At 34.0% G+C, this 17,943-nt stretch overlaps 2 protein-coding genes across 6 annotated transcripts in view; one reads left to right on the top strand and one right to left on the bottom strand.

Moving 5' to 3' along the window:
* Positions 1-501: 501 nt before the first annotated feature.
* Positions 502-4,192, top strand: PMCH (pro-melanin concentrating hormone). The gene is made up of 2 exons (XM_007130799.3): positions 502-3,629; positions 3,973-4,192. Exons 1-2 carry the CDS (start codon positions 3,381-3,383, stop codon positions 4,177-4,179), a joined length of 456 nt encoding a protein of 151 aa, XP_007130861.2. The 5' UTR covers positions 502-3,380; the 3' UTR covers positions 4,180-4,192.
* Positions 4,193-4,206: 14 nt separating this feature from the next.
* Positions 4,207-17,943, bottom strand: part of PARPBP (PARP1 binding protein) — an 89,131-nt gene continuing 75,394 nt past the window's right edge. For 2 of the 5 annotated variants that reach the window (XM_024127327.3, XM_024127329.3), the window contains 3 exons: positions 17,253-17,334; positions 5,711-5,846; positions 4,214-5,238 (listed from right to left, as the gene is read on the bottom strand). In XM_024127327.3, coding sequence (XP_023983095.1) covers positions 4,898-5,238; positions 5,711-5,846; positions 17,253-17,334 — 559 coding nt within the window. In that variant the 3' untranslated portion in view covers positions 4,214-4,897. Of the gene's footprint in view, positions 5,239-5,710; positions 5,847-17,252; positions 17,335-17,943 lie in introns of all 5 variants that reach the window. The other 3 variants (XM_028490501.2, XM_055085265.1, XM_024127328.3) reach the window with 3 other exon arrangements.

Here is a 17,943-nt window from a genome sequence, read left to right as displayed (position 1 = left end):
CTCTATGACATAAATCACAGCAAGATCCTTTTTGACCCACCTCCTAGAGAAATGGAAATAAAAACAAAAATAAACAAATGGGACCTAATGAAACGTAAAAGCTTTTGCACTGCAAAGGAAACCATAAACAAGACGAAAAGATAACCCTCAGAATGGGAGAAAATATTTGCAAACGAAGCAACTGACAAAGGATTGATTAATCTCCAAAATATACAAACAGCTCATGCAGCTCAATATCAAAAAAACAAACAACCCAATCCAAAAATGGGCAGAAGACTTAAATACATTTTTCCGAAGAAGATATACAGATTTCCAACAAACACATGAAAGGATGCTCAACATCACTAATCATTAGAGAAATGCAAATCAAAACTACAATGAGGTATCACCTCACACTGATCAGAATGGCCATAATCAAAAAATCTATAAGCAATAAATGCTGGAGAGGGTGTGCAGAAAAACCTACTAGTGAATGGACTTGAGGACATGGGGAGAGGGAAAGGTAAGCTGGGATGAAGTGAGAGAGTGGCATGGACATATATATACTACCAAACGTAAAATAGATAGCTAGTGGGAAGTAGCCGCATAGCACAGGGAGAACAACTCATTGCTTTGTGACCACCTAGAGCGGTGGGATATGGAGGATGGGAGGGAGACGCAAGAGGGAGGGGACATGGGGATATATGTATACATATAGCTGATTCACTTTGTTATACAGCAGAAACTAGCACAACATTGTTAAGCAATTATACTCCAATAAAGATGTTTAAAAAAAAAGTGAAGATTCTAAAAAAAAAAAAAAAAAAGTTTTAATTCCCCTCCAAAATTAATCTATAGAACAGATGCAATTCCCTTCAAAATCCCATCAAGATTTCTCACAAAACTTGAAAAACTGATTTTAAGATTTATATGGGGGACTTCCCTGGTGGCACACTGGCTAAGAATCCGCCTACCAATGCAGGGGACATGGGATCGATCCCTGGTCTGGGAAAATCCCACATGCTGTGGAGCAACTAAGCCTGTACACCACAACCACTAAGCCTGCGCTCTAGAACCCACAGGCCACAACTACTGAGCCCACGTGCCACAACTACTGAGCCCACGTGCCACAACTACTGAAGCCCTCATGCCTAGAGCCCGTGCTCCGCAACAAGAGAAGCCACTGCAATGAGAAGCCCGCGCACTTCAACGAGGAGTAGCCCCTGCTCACCGCAACTACTGAGTGCCCATGTACAGCAACGAAGACGCAACACAGCCGATTTACATGGAAAAGAAATGGTCAAAAATAGCCAAGGAACTGCTATAGAAGAAAAACGGGTGACTGAGTAGGGGGGCTGAGAAACTTGACTTAACCAGATATCAAGTTATTTTAAAGTTGTAATAATAATACTGTAGATTTGGCAGTGGAATAGAGAGTTCAGAAAGAGACCTACACATGTATAGAAACCTAATATACTGCAGAGATGGCACTGCAGATTAGTGGAGACAAGATGAATTATTCAAGAAATATATAAGGACATAAAAAAACATATATCATGAAGAACCTAGGGGCAAGACGGGAATAAAGACACAGACCTACTAGAGAATGGACTTGAGGACACGGGGAGGGGGAAGGGTAAGCTGGGACAAAGTGAGAGAGTGGCATGGACATATATACACTACCAAATGTAAAATAGCTAGTGGGAAGCAGCCGCATAGCACAGGGAGATCAGCTCGGTGGTTTGTGACCACCTAGAGGGGTGGGATAGGGAGTGTGGGAGGGAGGGAGACACAAGTGGGAAGAGATATGGGGATATATGTATATGTATAACTGATTCACTTTGTTATGAAGCAGAAACTAACACACCACTGTAAAGCAACTATCCTCCAATAAAGATGTTAAAAAATATATATATATATAAGGACATTTGGAAAAAGTTAAAATTTCTTTCTCACACACAAGATTCTAGATGAATTAAAAATTTAAATGTGAAAGTCAAAACACTTAAACTTTTAGAATATATAGAAGTATGTTAATGATCTCAGGGTTTGGAAGGATTTCCAAATAACATAAATACTAACCATAAAAAGCAAAAAAAAAAAAAAATTTAAACATTAAAATTAAGGAGTTTAGTTCACCAGAAGACACCATGAAGCGGTTCAAAAGATAAGAAATGTGAGAAAAATACAATATTTTAAACATATACAACTAACAAAGAATTAATATCCAGCATACATAAAGAACTCCCATGAATCAACAAGAAAAACCCAAACAATCTGATAGAGAAATAAACAAATTTTTCTTTAAAAGGCATTTTACTTAAGCATATGAAAAGGCATCCAACGTCTTTGGTAATTAGAGAAATAAACATTAAAAGCACAATAAGATACCCAAGTGTTAACTAGTAAGAACTAGTTAGAGCAGTAAGAACTCTCATACCCTGCAGGTGGGAGTTTAAATTGGTTACTACTACTCTGTAACCATTTTGGCATTAATGAAGCTGAAATGTACATACTCCAAGACCCAGCAATTCCATAACCAGAAATATACCCTAGAAAAACTATTGCACATATATACCAGAAGACATATACAAGAACGTATTCTCTTACTCTACGGGGTCAACATTACAAATTAACTCTGAAATGTTTAATTAAAAATCATACAACATACTCATTATCCAAAATTAACATTTATGGAGCACATAAATATTCTCTTCATGGACTTCTTATTCATAATTGCTAAACGCATTAATAAATATCAGTAATACCTTTTTGTAAATATAGAGATAAAACACACCTGACAGGTCAATTTTAGATATAACATGAATGACTTTTTGTTCATACTGACAGGCATATATACTTTAAACACCAAAGACTATTCCAAGCATTTATGGGAAAAAATTCTTTCTGAAGATTATTTCAACTTAATCAGGATTAAATGTATTTAAACTTTGGCCCTTATTATCCTGAGTGAAAGAAATAACTTTAGTTTTAATATTTTACTTAATCAGAAAATAAACAGAAGGGAACAATATGAATAAACAAGAATATGGAGAGCCTGATGTCCTGTGGTCTTCCTTAATAACAACCCATTTTCAAGAGACTATAATCTCCTCAACAGAAGCTTTCTACCAAGGATCTTAATCAGATTCTGAGAAAATTTACACTCAAAATAAACAATATGCCACTAAAACCCAAACAGTGTAAGTATTAGCAGCTATACAAAAAGTTAGCTTCTATCTAATGAGTCATTTTTAAAATGATGAAAGTCTAAGTCTTTCAAGTGCTTTCTATTCAAGCTGGAAAATATATAAAGGTAGGAATCATTTACAAAGCAGGTTGAGAAATTTTACTTCATTTTACACATCCTTGTTTGACTCCATGCAAACATCAAACTAAGAATGGCAAAAATGAGTTTCTCTTCCTACATATTAATACTAACTTTTTCCTTGCTTTCTCAAGGTGTTTCGCCTTCAGCCTCCAAGTCAATAAGAAATTTAGAAGATGACATGGTATTTAAAACGCTGAGGCTGGCGAAAGGCTTTCAGAAGGAAGATACTGAAGAAAAATCAATTGTTGTTCCTTCCCTGGAGGAATATAAAAATGATGAGAGCGATTTCATGAATGATGAGGAAAACAAAAATTCAAAGGTAAGTGGCAATGTGACTTATCCTTTATTTCAATGGAAATTTGAATGATTTTTATGAATCCTTTGGAAGTAAAATCGATACTTTTATAAGCAAAAGTATGTGAAAAAAGTCATAACATGCATTAGGACAACTGATCAAATTTCCTACATACCAGGTTGTTCTTCCATTCTGGAAAACATCTCTTATTCAAAAGGTTCTTATTCCCTGAAAACCTTGTATCTAAAATATTTTTTAGAGTCAAAACAGTGTAGAGCATCTTTGATCAATAAGAATATTACACAATTGTATCATAGTTCTATTCCCAATAAGACAGCTAAAACACAAATCAATCTTTTCTTTACAGAATGCAGGTTCCAAACACAATTTCTTAAATCATGGTCTGCCACTGAACCTGGCTATAAAACCTTATCTTGCACTAAAAGGATCTGTAGCTCTTCCAGCTGAGAATGAAGTTCAAAATACTGAATCAATACAAGAAAAGAGAGAAATTGCGGACGAAGAAAACTCAGCTAAATTTCCTATAGGAAGGAGAGATTTTGACAGTGAGTAGTCTTTTTAAAATTCAATTCTTATATCTTAATACCATAAAATAGAACTCTGAGTTTAATTGAATTTGGGTCCAATCATGACAAAATCAAACAAGACCATGGTTAAATTTACTTGATATTAAGTGACCCCTGCAAAAGATGTGAAATTAAAAAGTATTTAATTAGTTACTATAATTAGTTACTATAATTAGTTATTAGTTACTATAATTTTGACTTACTCAGAATTAGCTATACTAGATCCATTCTTTCATTTCTAATCAATTTTGTGTGATACTAGTCCTTTAAACAATTTAAGCTTTTTTTTCCTTCAGTGCTCAGGTGTATGCTGGGAAGAGTCTATCGACCTTGCTGGCAAGTCTGATACCTGCTGGTCCACATCATCATTTCAGAAGAAAACAAAATCATTTAATTGCCTGTGGGGAAAAAAGCCCTTAATGTTACTATGACTTGTATTATTTTAAATGTCTGTTTTCAAAGAAAGTAGTATTAAGATATACCTAAATGATATGCTTTACCTGTGCATTAAACTTTGTGAATATTCTGCATAATTATGACTTACTAGTATTTTTTAAACAATGCTTAACATGCTAACCTTACATACACTTCAGACCAAAATAATAAAGCACCATAATTTACACCTTGATCTCTTAAAAAATTAAGTAGATGCCTTTGGTGAATGGTTTTATATACACATAAATCTAAAGAACATAAAAGACAAATTCATAGTCTAAAAAACTGAGTTAACTTTGTCTGGCCAGTAATCAATTTGTCCTTGGCGGTACATTTGTTGCTTTTTGCAGCTCTAACTAGTTTGCCATCTAATTTACTCTGCAAATCTTTTGATGCCTTAGGTATCTTAACATTTTTGTGTTGAGGTGGTTCGTTTCCATTATCACAGAGAATATTTTCATCATCCAAATCCACCTGTTTCCTTTTTGAGCCTTTATTTCCTGTCAGACTAATTGATTTTCTTGCCACTTTTTCATTTTTACTTTTGTCCAGATGAACATTTCCAGAACTTGTTCCAATTGTTGGTCTTCCAACAGATGAATTTACACCTACTGTTATGCAAGATGAAAAGAGGAAAGAAATTATATAATACTTAAAATTATTACACATGAGAATTTTACAAAAAACTTTTTAAATGGCTAAAGAATATTTTAAAACTTAAGATTTACAATCAAATAATGATATAAATTACATGATGAACAAATACAGCTATATTACTATCACATTTCTTTTCATTTTACCATATCACTTTTCATCCCTACAAACAATAAATTTGCTTTGTCTGAATGCATAACACTTAATCCTTAAATGCTATGAGTTATTTCTTAAATACATTTAGTTAAATCAAACTGAGTCCTATTCCTATACATATATTTGTACTTAGATATAACTTTTTAAATAAACTCAGGTCTATAAAAATATAAACCTTTACATTGCAAAAAAAAATCTAGTTTTACTTAAGTTAAAACCAATTAGTACACTAGAATTGAATTGTTATTAAATTTCTCAAATAAGGTCAATTACCAGAAAGGTCCTTTTCCATGTGAAGAACACACAAAGGCTTTGATGCTGAATTAACATTATTCCACTTATCCTTGCTTATCATGCAGTCATCTTTGTAAGTACAAGCAAACTGAGATCTAAGTAAGGTTTGCTTCATCTGGTAACAGGAAGAAAGAAGAAAATATGCAATTTATCCTTTATTTTTATTTAGTTTTTCATCTAGATAGAAATATACTCTGTAGTCACTGAGGTATCATAAAAATTTCCCTTAAATATTTCATTATCTGTGGGAACTTTTAATCCTTGATGTTTCAGTTTGCAAACTCATTCATTGCTACAACTAACATTTTTGTTCTTTTCAGTAATACCAGCTTTGTGTATGTTTTTGATAATTTTTGTAAAAGCTTAGGAAAATCAATTATAAACTCTTCAAAGGCCTTTGTTACACATTCCTATGTCTGAGAGGCTTTAGAAAGTGGTTTTATTATATTTAATAATGATATACATGATATATGTAATCCTAGAAAAATACAAGTTTTCAGTCTTAAAGAATTACAGAGTACAACTCTTTTAGGAAAAAATAGCATATGGAATTCAAGAAATTAGAGAAATTATGGAAGGGAGAAATGCTAGGTTGAAAAAGAAAAAGAAGAGAAGGTGAAAGAAACAAAGATAGGAAACTAACAAAGAAAGTGAAAGATAAAGTGGTGAATGAAAGGCATTATTTCTTAATTAAAAACATGAATATTTAGAAAATTAAGAAATATGATTTGATTATATCATTCTAAGAAGATGTGACCAAGTGATTTAATAGTTGAGTATTCAACGTATACTCCCATAATTATCTTCAAACATGACAAATAGGAGAAAATTAGAAAGCTAAATTTAATTCTTAAGCACTGAAAAGGATGCCAAGAAAGTATTTTTGGAAATGTATTCTGCAAACATAAAACCAGTGGCTGTTTTAGGGAGAGAACTTAATTTCAGAACAAAAGTAATCTACACAGATAATGCAAATTTCAACAATTGCAGCTGCTGTGTAATGCCATTTGGTTATAATAGGGAGATTTCTCCAAATAATTAGAAATCATCTCAAATCTTTTTCAGAAATAGACAAAGCTTATTTCAAATACATGATTAAATAAAGAGGACTTCAACAATTCAAAAATTAATACTTCAAAGTATAACTACATTATGCTGAATAATACTCACAGAATATGTATTGATACAGTTCATGAAGTCTAAAACAGCATGACTTTACATTATATATTCAGTAATTATACACTATGCTATATATTCAGAACAATAACTACATTAACCCACTCAGAAGTTTGCAAAGATAACAGCAGTGAAATCCACTGACTATATTTTAGAAGAAATCAGAATAGTCTCCAGTCCAGCTGCTCCATAAAAGCAAGTTTTCTCAGGATGACAAATTTTATATCTTTCTGAGTAATGGTGTCTATGAGAGCCTCTAACTCCCAGAGGACTAAAAATTATATTTAATTTGCTTGAAGATGTAGACAATTAGAATTTATCTTCCATTTAAGCACAAAAATACACAAAATTGAAAAAAGTGTGAAAATGTAAAAGATGAAAAACTATTTTTTTAGAAGTGAAATACAGTAGGCTCTTGATAATGAATGGAGCCCAATATCTTCATGAATCCACATGAATGCAACTATTATTATATAGCTTCTACCATGAGATGCCCTAAAATATAACTGAAGGTTTTAACTAGGCCTCTTTGGACTTTATTAATTCCATAAGTAGAGAATTAAAACAATTAATAAAGCTATTAAAACAAATCTTGTTAATAAAATAAACTTTATATTATATTACATCATATCATCACTGTAGTAAATTATCCAAAAACATTTATTTCCATCTACAAAACCAATACTAACTGCTGACATCTTTTTATACGTTTCTTTCATTTCGCCAGAGTTACTACTTAGAGAAAATTATAAACTTATTGCTTACAGAGAGTTATAAAGAGTATGGTAAGGCCATGAAAGTAAATGGATGCTAAGTGGCTGGCAAGGATCACTCCCATAATATCCAGATAGTGATGGCTCCTACAGGTGGCTTGGGGGACTAGAGCCTCCCACCACAAAACCTTCATCAGTACCACTCCTAAAGCACTCTAAATAAAAATACAATAATTATATTATTTAATACAGACAACTGATGTTTTCTCAATCTCATGCTGCATGTGAATAAAATTTTCTTTAGAAAGCTGGCATTTTTATTAATTTTAAACAGACATCTGAGTAAAAAGCTTTCTTTGCTATGTAAATACAGTCGCAAAATAAGTTCAATAAGCCCTCCTGACAGCTAGATTTCTTCTCCTTAGGCCCCCCATAGAGAAATTCTCTAGCCCTTAGTGACAGTAGGGCAGTTTCAGAAAACTAGAGTTAGAAGGCAATGGATTCTTAAAATACTGATTATGGGTTGAGATGTGAAAGAAAATCAGTTAACCACTATATTTACCATGAAAAATATTATTTATAAACATATCAAAACACAAGAGAGAACCACAATGGTTCTATGGCAATCTTGGAATACTTATATCCAAAAGTAATAACTGAGAGTAGTTATATTGAGGGTGGTTTTTTTCTTTTTTGTAAAAGATTATATGTGTGTTTTTTTCCCTGCCCTGTACAAAGATCTTTTTTATCAATTACCACTTATTAAGTTCCAACTATGTGACAGGCACACAGTATACTAAAGAGATTACTAGGATGGCTTCCATAATCACAAAGACATTCTACTTATAAAATTTGATGTTGACACACAGCTGGAAGAAATAATAAATAAATTGGATAATAGAATCAAGATTGAAAAGATCTCAGAAGGCTAGAACCATAAGTAGAAAATAATAAGATGAAAATGAATGAGGATAAACAAAGTCCTGTATTTAAGTTCAAAATATCAATTACAGATGTACAGGATGAGGAGAACCTGACTTAAAAACAACATATGAAATAAAGACCTAGAGATTTTAACTGATCATGAACTTGACTGGAGCCAACAATGTGATGTCCAACTAAGAAACCCGCACAAAGAAACAAGATGATGTGATGGAAAAGGCATCAGATTTGCGGTCAAAAGACCTGGCTTCTAATACTGGCCCTATCACTTACTAAGTAGATGATCTTGGGTAAACCTCTAAACCTCTCCCTTATCCACATATAAATGGGAATATTTACCTCATAGAGTTGTGAGGATTAAATGAAGTTAAAAATATGAAACAGCTATGTAACCCTAAAGATATATGTAGATACGATACAGTTATTAATGCAGTAACATAAAGAAAGTACTCCTATAGAGTAAGAAATCTGTTGAATTAGGTTTCTCAGGACCTGGCCAACCCTAAAATGATTCTAGGAATGCAGCTCAAAAAATGAACTTACAATCAGCTTCTTCATTTTGGTTATTAAAACAATACAAGCTACATTGACTTGTATTTATAACTTAAAAGAGATTGCTTTTCCTTTGTTCATAAAAGTTGAATTTTTGTGCACAAGATTAGTGGCTACATAGAATTGAGATTACTTCCTGTTGCAAATCTTCCAAATCTCTCTGTGTATTTGATTTGGAATCACAAATAAGCAAAACAATTCCCTTTTGAAAGTGCTTTTGAAGTACTTAACAACTAAGAATAATGTCCAGATTCATACATGGCTGTTAAAATCATTTTATGTTCAAGTCACATGAGAGAAAAAGATTCAAAGTTTTCCTTTGTAGAGTGATTTCCCCCCTTTGGAAAGATTTCTATCCACAGTAAAATTGCAATGAACTTCAAACTTGCCAAGAATTGGAAAAGTCCTTTTGCCACAAGCTCTTTTTAAATTGAAATTATTAGGAAGTTCCCAGTTTGAGGAAAATAGTACTTCACATAGGAAAGCCTGACTCCAGTTAAATTAAGACAAATGAGTCAAAATATTGAAAAGTCACAGAAACTCTCAGTTAGCTGTATTAATAAGAAAATGAAATTTCTAAGCCCCCATTATAGAGGAGGCTATAAATTTCATCAACAAGTTTGGAAAAGGAAATTACTCAACATACCTATTAAATATATAACTAAAAAGAAATATTTAAAATTCACCTTTTCATTCTTACATTATCACATTTTCAAAAGAACAGAGATTTGCTATTCTTAATGGCATAGGAATTTGTAAGTATATCAAATGATGACTATTATAATTACTATGCCTTCATTTACACTTTGGGAACAGCATAAATTTTGAAGTCTTACACCTGAATACAACCACTGCTCTGTTACTTACTAGGTATATGGTCTGGAAAATAATGCCTTCTAGATTTCAACAAGGATTAATTGGAATGAGGGATATAAAATACCTAGTATAACACTTGACACTTAGAAGGTACGCAATAAATCCCAACCTCATTACTTCAGCCAAAACAAGTTCAAATTTTAGTTCAGACTAATACAAACATCCCATTTTCATTCTAATGAAAAATGCTGCTCATTCCCTTAAAGCCTTTACTTAATGTCACCTTCTCAAAGAGACCTGTACTGATCATTCCCTTTAAAACCAAAACACACACAAAGGAACACACTCTCCTTACCCGCCTCCCCAGCTTTATTTTCCGCCATAGCACTGATAACCTTCTAATATACCATATAATTCACTTGTCTGTTTTGTTTATTATCTGCCTCTCCCAACTAAAAGGTAAGCTCCATGAACAAAACCTTAGTTTGCCAACTGATGGCCTGCTCTGGCCCTCTTCATCACACAGGGTGAGGAGTAAGTCCACAGGGACTTGGATATGCCCACTAGGAGACTATGACTCCTCCTTTTAGATCCTGTTCCAAGAACCTGGCACCCCAGAATTCCCTGCTTAAACTGCCGAGGCACTGGGCCAGCACTGGCCTCTTCCTCTAGGAAGGGCTGATTGTTTATGATAAGGGTGATAGGGAGTGGGATGTATACATTTCTGGGTGGAGTGTGTCTAAGAGTATGGAACAGAACCAGGATTAAAAGGATTGCGGGGGTAGACCAGGGGTTTCCATTTATGTCCTTGCACCCTAGTCCCACAAATATTGGGGGACAACTTGACCATCAGGGCAGGGGTTTTTGTCTGTTTTGATTGCTGATATATTTACAGTGCCTAGGACAGAGCCTGGTATCCAGTAGGCATTTAATACATGTTTGCTGGGTGCATTAATTAAGTAAAATTATAACACTCTAACAGGTATATGTGAACAGAAGGTATGAGGGAACAGAAAGCAAGAGTAAGCAAAAGCTTGGAGGTAGAAAAAGATGTATGGAGAGTAAAGAAACCACAGCACACAGAAATGAGAGAAGTAGACTGGTAAAGAACAGTTAAAGCACCCTAAGGACAAAAGCTCTGATATATCAATAGAAAAACATGTACAGAGTAAACTCTACTCTGTTCAACAGAGTAAGAAAACCATTTGGTACAGAAACAAGAGAGAGGTATACACACAAAGTTACATCACATTTAAGCACAGAGAACCATGCAGCTGAAGTCCTTAAGCCCCATTATATCCACCATTACTTTCAAGTTCTTAAATAGTCCACCTTTCTTAGGTTCTCATGCACATATCCTTACAATAAGCCCCACAAAAAGTAACTGTTCCTTAAAACCACAAAAGCCACACCTTCCTTAACCTTGACCCACATTATTTATTCATTTATTTTGTTCACTATGGAATGCACAGCCTCTTTATACTAGGTAAGACAATCTAATACTTTTTCGTCAGGTTGTTTGCTCCACCTGAAATGCTCTCTTCCATCCTCTCTCCCTGTTTAAATCCTATTTATTCTAATCTCTCATGGTCAGAGCACCATTTCCTCTACTTATTATGGGTTTTCAGTTTTTGCATTTGTGTGTATCTTTAATCCACTAGAAATGCAACTGTTTAATATGCTGGCCATGTGTAGCTAATTAATTAAAATTAAATAGAATTAAAAATCGAGTTCCTCAGTTGCAGTACCACATTTCAAGTGCTCAATAGTCACACATGGCTAGCACCTACAGTACTGGATAGCACAAATTACAGAACATTTCCACAGAAGTTCTGCTGGAGAACACTGCTCTGGAAAGAAGCTTTACAATCTATGTCCTGTGGCACATACATGAAAGGCAGATGGATTTTCAAAGGACTCAGGGACATTTTTAGTTTGCTGGGTCCCTAATATTGGAAACCATATGCAACTGTACATTATTAAAGGAAACCACACATCTGTTCCTCACATCTTCTAACTACTACCTGATGGACCAATTAAGCTTTGGAAAACATTACGATCATTATATCTTCAAATACTATTTCAATCCTATTTTCTCCTCTCATTCTGAGGATCTAGTTAGGCATATGTTAGACGTTTTCTGTGTCCTTACTCTTCTCTTCTGCTTTTTTATTTTTTATTCGCTCTTTGCTTTAGTTTGGACTTTTTTCTAATGACCTATCTTCATGTCCACTATGCTACCTAATGCTATGTCTGGTCTACTATTAAATTCACCTAGGACTTCCCTGACGGTCCAGTGGTTAAGACTTCGCCTTTGAATGCACAGAGTGCGGGTTCAACTCCTGGTTGGGAAGGTAAGATCCCACATGCCTCGGGGCCAAAAAAAAAAAAAAAAAAAAAAACCATAAAAAAGAAGCAATATTGTAACAAATTCAATAAAGACTTTAAAAATGGTCCAAATCAAAAAATCTTTAAAATAAATTCACCTAAGGAATTATTAATTTTAGATAATGTGTTTACAGTTCTGGAATGTCTATTTGGCTCTGATTTAAAATTTTTGATTCTTGGGAGTTCCCGGTGGTCTAGTGGTTAGGATTTAGCACTTTAACTGCCATGGCCCAGGTTCAATCCCTGGTCAGGGAACTGAGATCCTGCAAGCTGTGCAGCTTGCCAAAAAAAAAAAAAAAAAAAAAAATTAAAAAAATTGATTCTCTGTTGGAATTTCCCAATTTTTCATCCACTTTGCCCTTTTCCTTTAATTACCTTTAAATGTTAAAAAATATTTAATTCCTTGTCAGCTGATTCCAGTAGCTGGGTCATTTGTGAGTCTGCCTCTATTGTTAGTTTTTTCTCTTGATTAAAGGACAAGTCTTCCTGTCTCTTCTCATGTCCAGTATATAAAGGAACTATAGAGGCTCCAGATGAAATCTTCTATCAAGAAGGGTTTCCCTTGTCTCTGTTAGGCAGACACAGAGAGGGGCTGATAACCACAATGCCGACAGGGACCGACCTGAGTCAAAGCTGGGTTGCAGTTGTCATAACTCATATTTGACTTCTGGTTCTTAACCTCTTCTTCGGGAATGTCCCTCCCAAGCTTTCAACTGAGAGCCTTGTGGATCTCTATCACCTCTGACCTGAAAGTCTGGGGGATTCAGTCTGTCTTTCAAAGGTTTTTACATTGTGTTCTTTGGTCTCCCAACCCACTTCATTTCCAAACATGGCAAATATCTTGAGAAGGCAAAAGCCACGTGTCTGAGCCAGGTCACACTCCTCAAGAGGAGCCTTGTCCTCTGAGCTACTGCAAGACCACAGATGATTTTAGAATACTGGATTGAGACTCCTTAACCTCTCACTCAGCTCCAAAATTCAGCATAGGTGCCGTAGGTAAAAATAACTGCATTCAGGGCCCCAAAGTTTCCAAATTGTTGCCAGCCCCTCAAGACACCAAAATATTTGTTAGTTCCTCTTTCCGTCAGTGAGTTCCTTTACATGGGCCAAGATCAATCCTTGGCTCATACCCAAAATTGGAAAAATAATCCCAGGGAAGAAAATTCTGATAATAGACTGTTCACCTCAGAAGAACTTTACCCTCTCCAGATTTTTAGCTTATTTAAACTGTTTTGCTTACATAGCTTTCTTATGTCTTTTAAATACATTTTCCCCAACTTATCTGCCTTTTATTTTGTTATTGTAGCAGAAATGGTATTTTGCCATGATCTACTACATCCTAGTTACAAACAGAAGGCTCCAAGCCTGTGAGTGACTTCTTGATTCTGTTTCCTCCTTATCTGGCAGCATCTTACTTGCTCCTCAGTTACATTTTGAAGGCTGCATATTTTCTGTTATCCCTCATTTTTCTGTAGCCTGAAGAACGGTGGAGGCAAAAGTAACGTTCAGTTAAGGAGACAGGCAATCTGAAAAAATGCTGGGTTGGTTCCTCACTTTCTTCTAAGAATTTATTATGTATTATATGTACTATAAAAAGTCCCTCTACTTAGAGGCTGTATTTCATTCAAATGGAAGGGGATCATTTGGAAAATTTCCACAATTCAGTATGCAGCACTAGAGCCTTCACTGTGTCAATGTGTAAATCCCAGAGTTCATTTTCCACATAACTATGCAGTTGCCACTTCTACTATTTCTTTAAAAAGAAAAAAAAAAAAGAACACACAGTTGGCTTCTCAGTTTTGGAAATATTTTAGTGATAATTCTCAGGACTTTGTCAACTCACTAGCACACTATGTGGAGACTGGGGCTAGATTAAGTTGTTAAATCATGTTGTGCCTTTTCCCTCTGAAATCTTCAGTTTCCTTCCTTGGCCATCGTTTCTGAAGTTTATTGTACCCAATTAAGTTATTTTCTGTTGTTTGCTCTTGGTGAATATTTTTGCTAGATTTTGCTATTTTGTACTCATTTTAAGTATTAGGGGAAGGAAATTCTAATTGACTCAATACACCATTTTATTTGGATATACTCAGTTTTGGAATACCCTAAAGGTTAAACATGGATGTCTAATTTTCCAACACCATGAGCATTGTACTGTCTGGCTGCTTATAATAGGTACCAGAGTTAGTGCCAGTCTATTTTTTCCAACTACCTATGTCCTAATTTTCACTGTCCTAACTATGCCAACTTTTAAAGATCTAGCATTTTTCTGATCCACTGACTTAAGTTATTAAGTTAGTTATCGGTAATGATTATTCGGACATACATATAATACGGAGGAAAACACTAGACTCAGAATAAGGAGAAGATATGTATATACAACTTTTCAGTTGTGTCTGAAAAGCAAAATACGGCTAAATCAAGCTGGAAGGAATAAAACTAATTAATTTACAGGGACCTAAGAATGTAAATGTCCCCTTGAAAGATCTTATAATAAAAAGTTATGAAGGTACTTGTATAAATCGCTTGGAAACTGGGGTAAGAATGGGAAGAAAGCATTTTCTAAAGGTTCCTACCAAACCCATGAAGGTTCAGGAAGAACCTTCTAATTTCCTTCCCAGGGGAATTTATTTGACCATCATAGACAATTTTCCAAATAAGCTACAGTAGAAAATAAAACTTGAGCATTTCAAATGAGTTAATGAACACTTTCCAACGTGGTTTCATAGGATTTGAGGATCAGGACTGCCTATTTCTATTTATGAACAAGGAAATGAAAATCCAAGAAAAGTTAATTTGCCCCAAATAATAATGACCTCTGGATATTTCATAATCTTGTAGTATGATCTACAACATCAAAATTCTAAGTTCTCTAACAGTATCTACCTTTGTCTTTCCAAGACAGTTTTTCAAGTGTAGATCATATATCCTTTCCATGATAAAAAAGAAAATTAAATGCCAAAAGAGAAAAAGTAACAGGATTATAAGGTAACAAGCTGTTAAACTACTTTTCCATAGTTACTTAGTAGTAAATATTAGCAGCATTTTTTGTTATTCCAGCAAGTACTCGATCTGGCCATGGTTCAGCTGTATACCTGGCTAAACCAATTATTTTCACACTTTGCTTTCATAAAGAGTACTGTACTATAAAATATAACCATAAACACCAATTCCTTCCTTTCTCTATTGCCATTTAGTTTCAGAGCTATGTTGAGTAAGCCAGCTCTACTATTAAGTAACGGAAGCAATGTAATTATAGTCTCATTAGTATTTATCCATGGCTTTGCACAATGGCATAAAATATTTCCTGGTAGTTATGATATCTTGGATAAGGTGCTTTCTCAAGGATTTTGATCTCCTCATCTATAAATGAGACTGGATCAGATACTGTCTCTTCTACCTCCCAAAACTTTACAAACTTGTTCATAAATTTTACAGTAATTAGTTGACTCTTACCAGTTTCTAAAAACACCTTCTCATTATTCAGACATTATTTTGATTTACTTAGTTTAACAAAATATCCCAATGATCTTTATTTTTATTTTTTTTTTACTTTTTACCTGAATTTATTACATATAGAAGATAGCATAGGAAGATAACTTTTATCGTTACTCTATTAGGTTCCAGACAATTTTCTAAGTAGTTTACAGATATTTGCTTCACTGTTTAATGGTATTACTTGAATTTTTTTTTAACATCTTTATTGGAGTATAATTGCTTTACAATGTTGTGTTAGTTTCTGCTGTATAACAAAGTGAATCAGCTATATGTATACATATATCCCCATATCCCCTCCCTCTTGCATCTCCCAGTGATTTTTAAATGAAAACATTAAAGTTTGTCAGTAGCCATAGCAGGGAAAAATTAAAGAATTTGTTACATTTCTGTTTCTAATCAAGTCCAAAGGATAGATGTTTTTTTCAAAAATCTTACACCTCGACTACAAGTACTTAGGTTAATATAACAAAGAATTGACAAGTTTTTTCACAGAAAAATTATATAAAAATCGATGTATTCCATAGATGTTAACTACTAACACAGCTACTAATAACCAATAGGAAGATAAGACTTATTAATCTAAATAAACTAAATGGATTTGGGGTATGTAGAAGAAACAGATAACTAAAGGCTTTGCTAATTGGGACTAACTTTCCAAATGGGAATATAAAGAACAAATTAGAATTCTCAAAGTTATATCAAAAGATGAATAATTATTTGATAATTTAAGGATAATTGTAAATTTTACATGAAAATTTTGTTGAACAAATGAATGAATTCCCAACCGTAGAACAGTGTCTGGCACATAGCAGATACCCAATAAATGTATGCTGAATAAATCAATGAGTTAAAAACAAGCTTCTTTTATGAAAAATAAGACCAAGAAAAATTTAAGTGCCTAAAAACATGTTACTGACTACTTATAGGCACAAATGTTTCAAATGAGAACTGGGATACTCAGTTCTAACCAAGTGAAAATATAAAGAATAGCTCTAGTCAATGAACAATGTGAAAGGTTCTCCTTGTCTCAATCCAAAATCAATTATATTCTGCCATTATGTCTTCAGATGGGAACAAAACTGAAATTATATGGACTCTCAAGATTCAGTGTAAGATATTAGAAATGTAAATGAGAAAACCACGTCCTCTTTATTTTCCCCCTCATTCACCGAACACATATTTATTGAACACTTACCACAGCAGGTGCTTATTCCTTTCCTTCTTTTAGGTCCAAGGTATTGAATAAACCAGAGACAGATTAGCCAAGATTGTATTAAAAGGAAAGTTTCAGTATGTCAACTGTCATAACTTATTTTCCATTTAATCCCTATTGTTCCATGTATAATGTATGTTTATAATACCCATCTCAGCTTTATATATTTATTCTTCTACAAGTAAACCGATTTTTATCATTTTCATGACAGTACATTAAATTGTACCTTAATTGTTTTCTCTTGCACTGACATATGGATACGTTCCCTTAGGGGTTTCATCGATGAATTATTCACTTGTGTGGGAGATCTAGTCCAAAAAAAGCAAAAATTTATAAACCAAAGTAGTTTTTAAATTAGTTTACACCTCTCCGCTACCCAAAAGCAGTTAGAGAATAAAAGTTTATTCTGAATAACTGAACCTAGTTGTTTACAATACTATTTAAAAGTGTCCATATTCCTATTCTGAGAGTTCTAAATACTAATAATTTGCTTAATTAATTAATTCAGTCACTAAATATTTGAGCTTCTACTATATGTAAGGCACTGTATAAGATGTTGTGAAGAATAGAAAGTTCATTCATTCACTGGCTCTGAATTCAGGCATCTTGATATAAGTAAGGGAAATAAGATATCCACATAACTAAAATTCAAAATAAAAAAGGACAGATACCATGGCAGGGAAATTCAAAAGAGAAAAGCATAGTTTAGAAATAGGAGGGTCAGAGAAGACACGATAGAGAAGGAGACACTGGCAATTTGGAGCCAGACAAACATGGATTCCTCAGTAAATTCCTTTTTAGCTTAATAGAGCCAGAGTCATAACCCCTTTGAGTCAAAAGACCATTACATAAGAATAAAGGGGGCTTCCCTGGTGGCGCAGTGGTTAAGAATCCGCCTGCCAATGCAGGGGACACGG

This window comes from Physeter macrocephalus, chromosome 6 (assembly GCF_002837175.3).
Source record: "Physeter macrocephalus isolate SW-GA chromosome 6, ASM283717v5, whole genome shotgun sequence".
NCBI classification, from domain to species: domain Eukaryota; kingdom Metazoa; phylum Chordata; class Mammalia; order Artiodactyla; family Physeteridae; genus Physeter; species Physeter macrocephalus.
The sequence above is the reverse complement of the archived record's forward strand: the minus strand, read 5'-3'. Positions and strand labels throughout refer to the sequence as shown.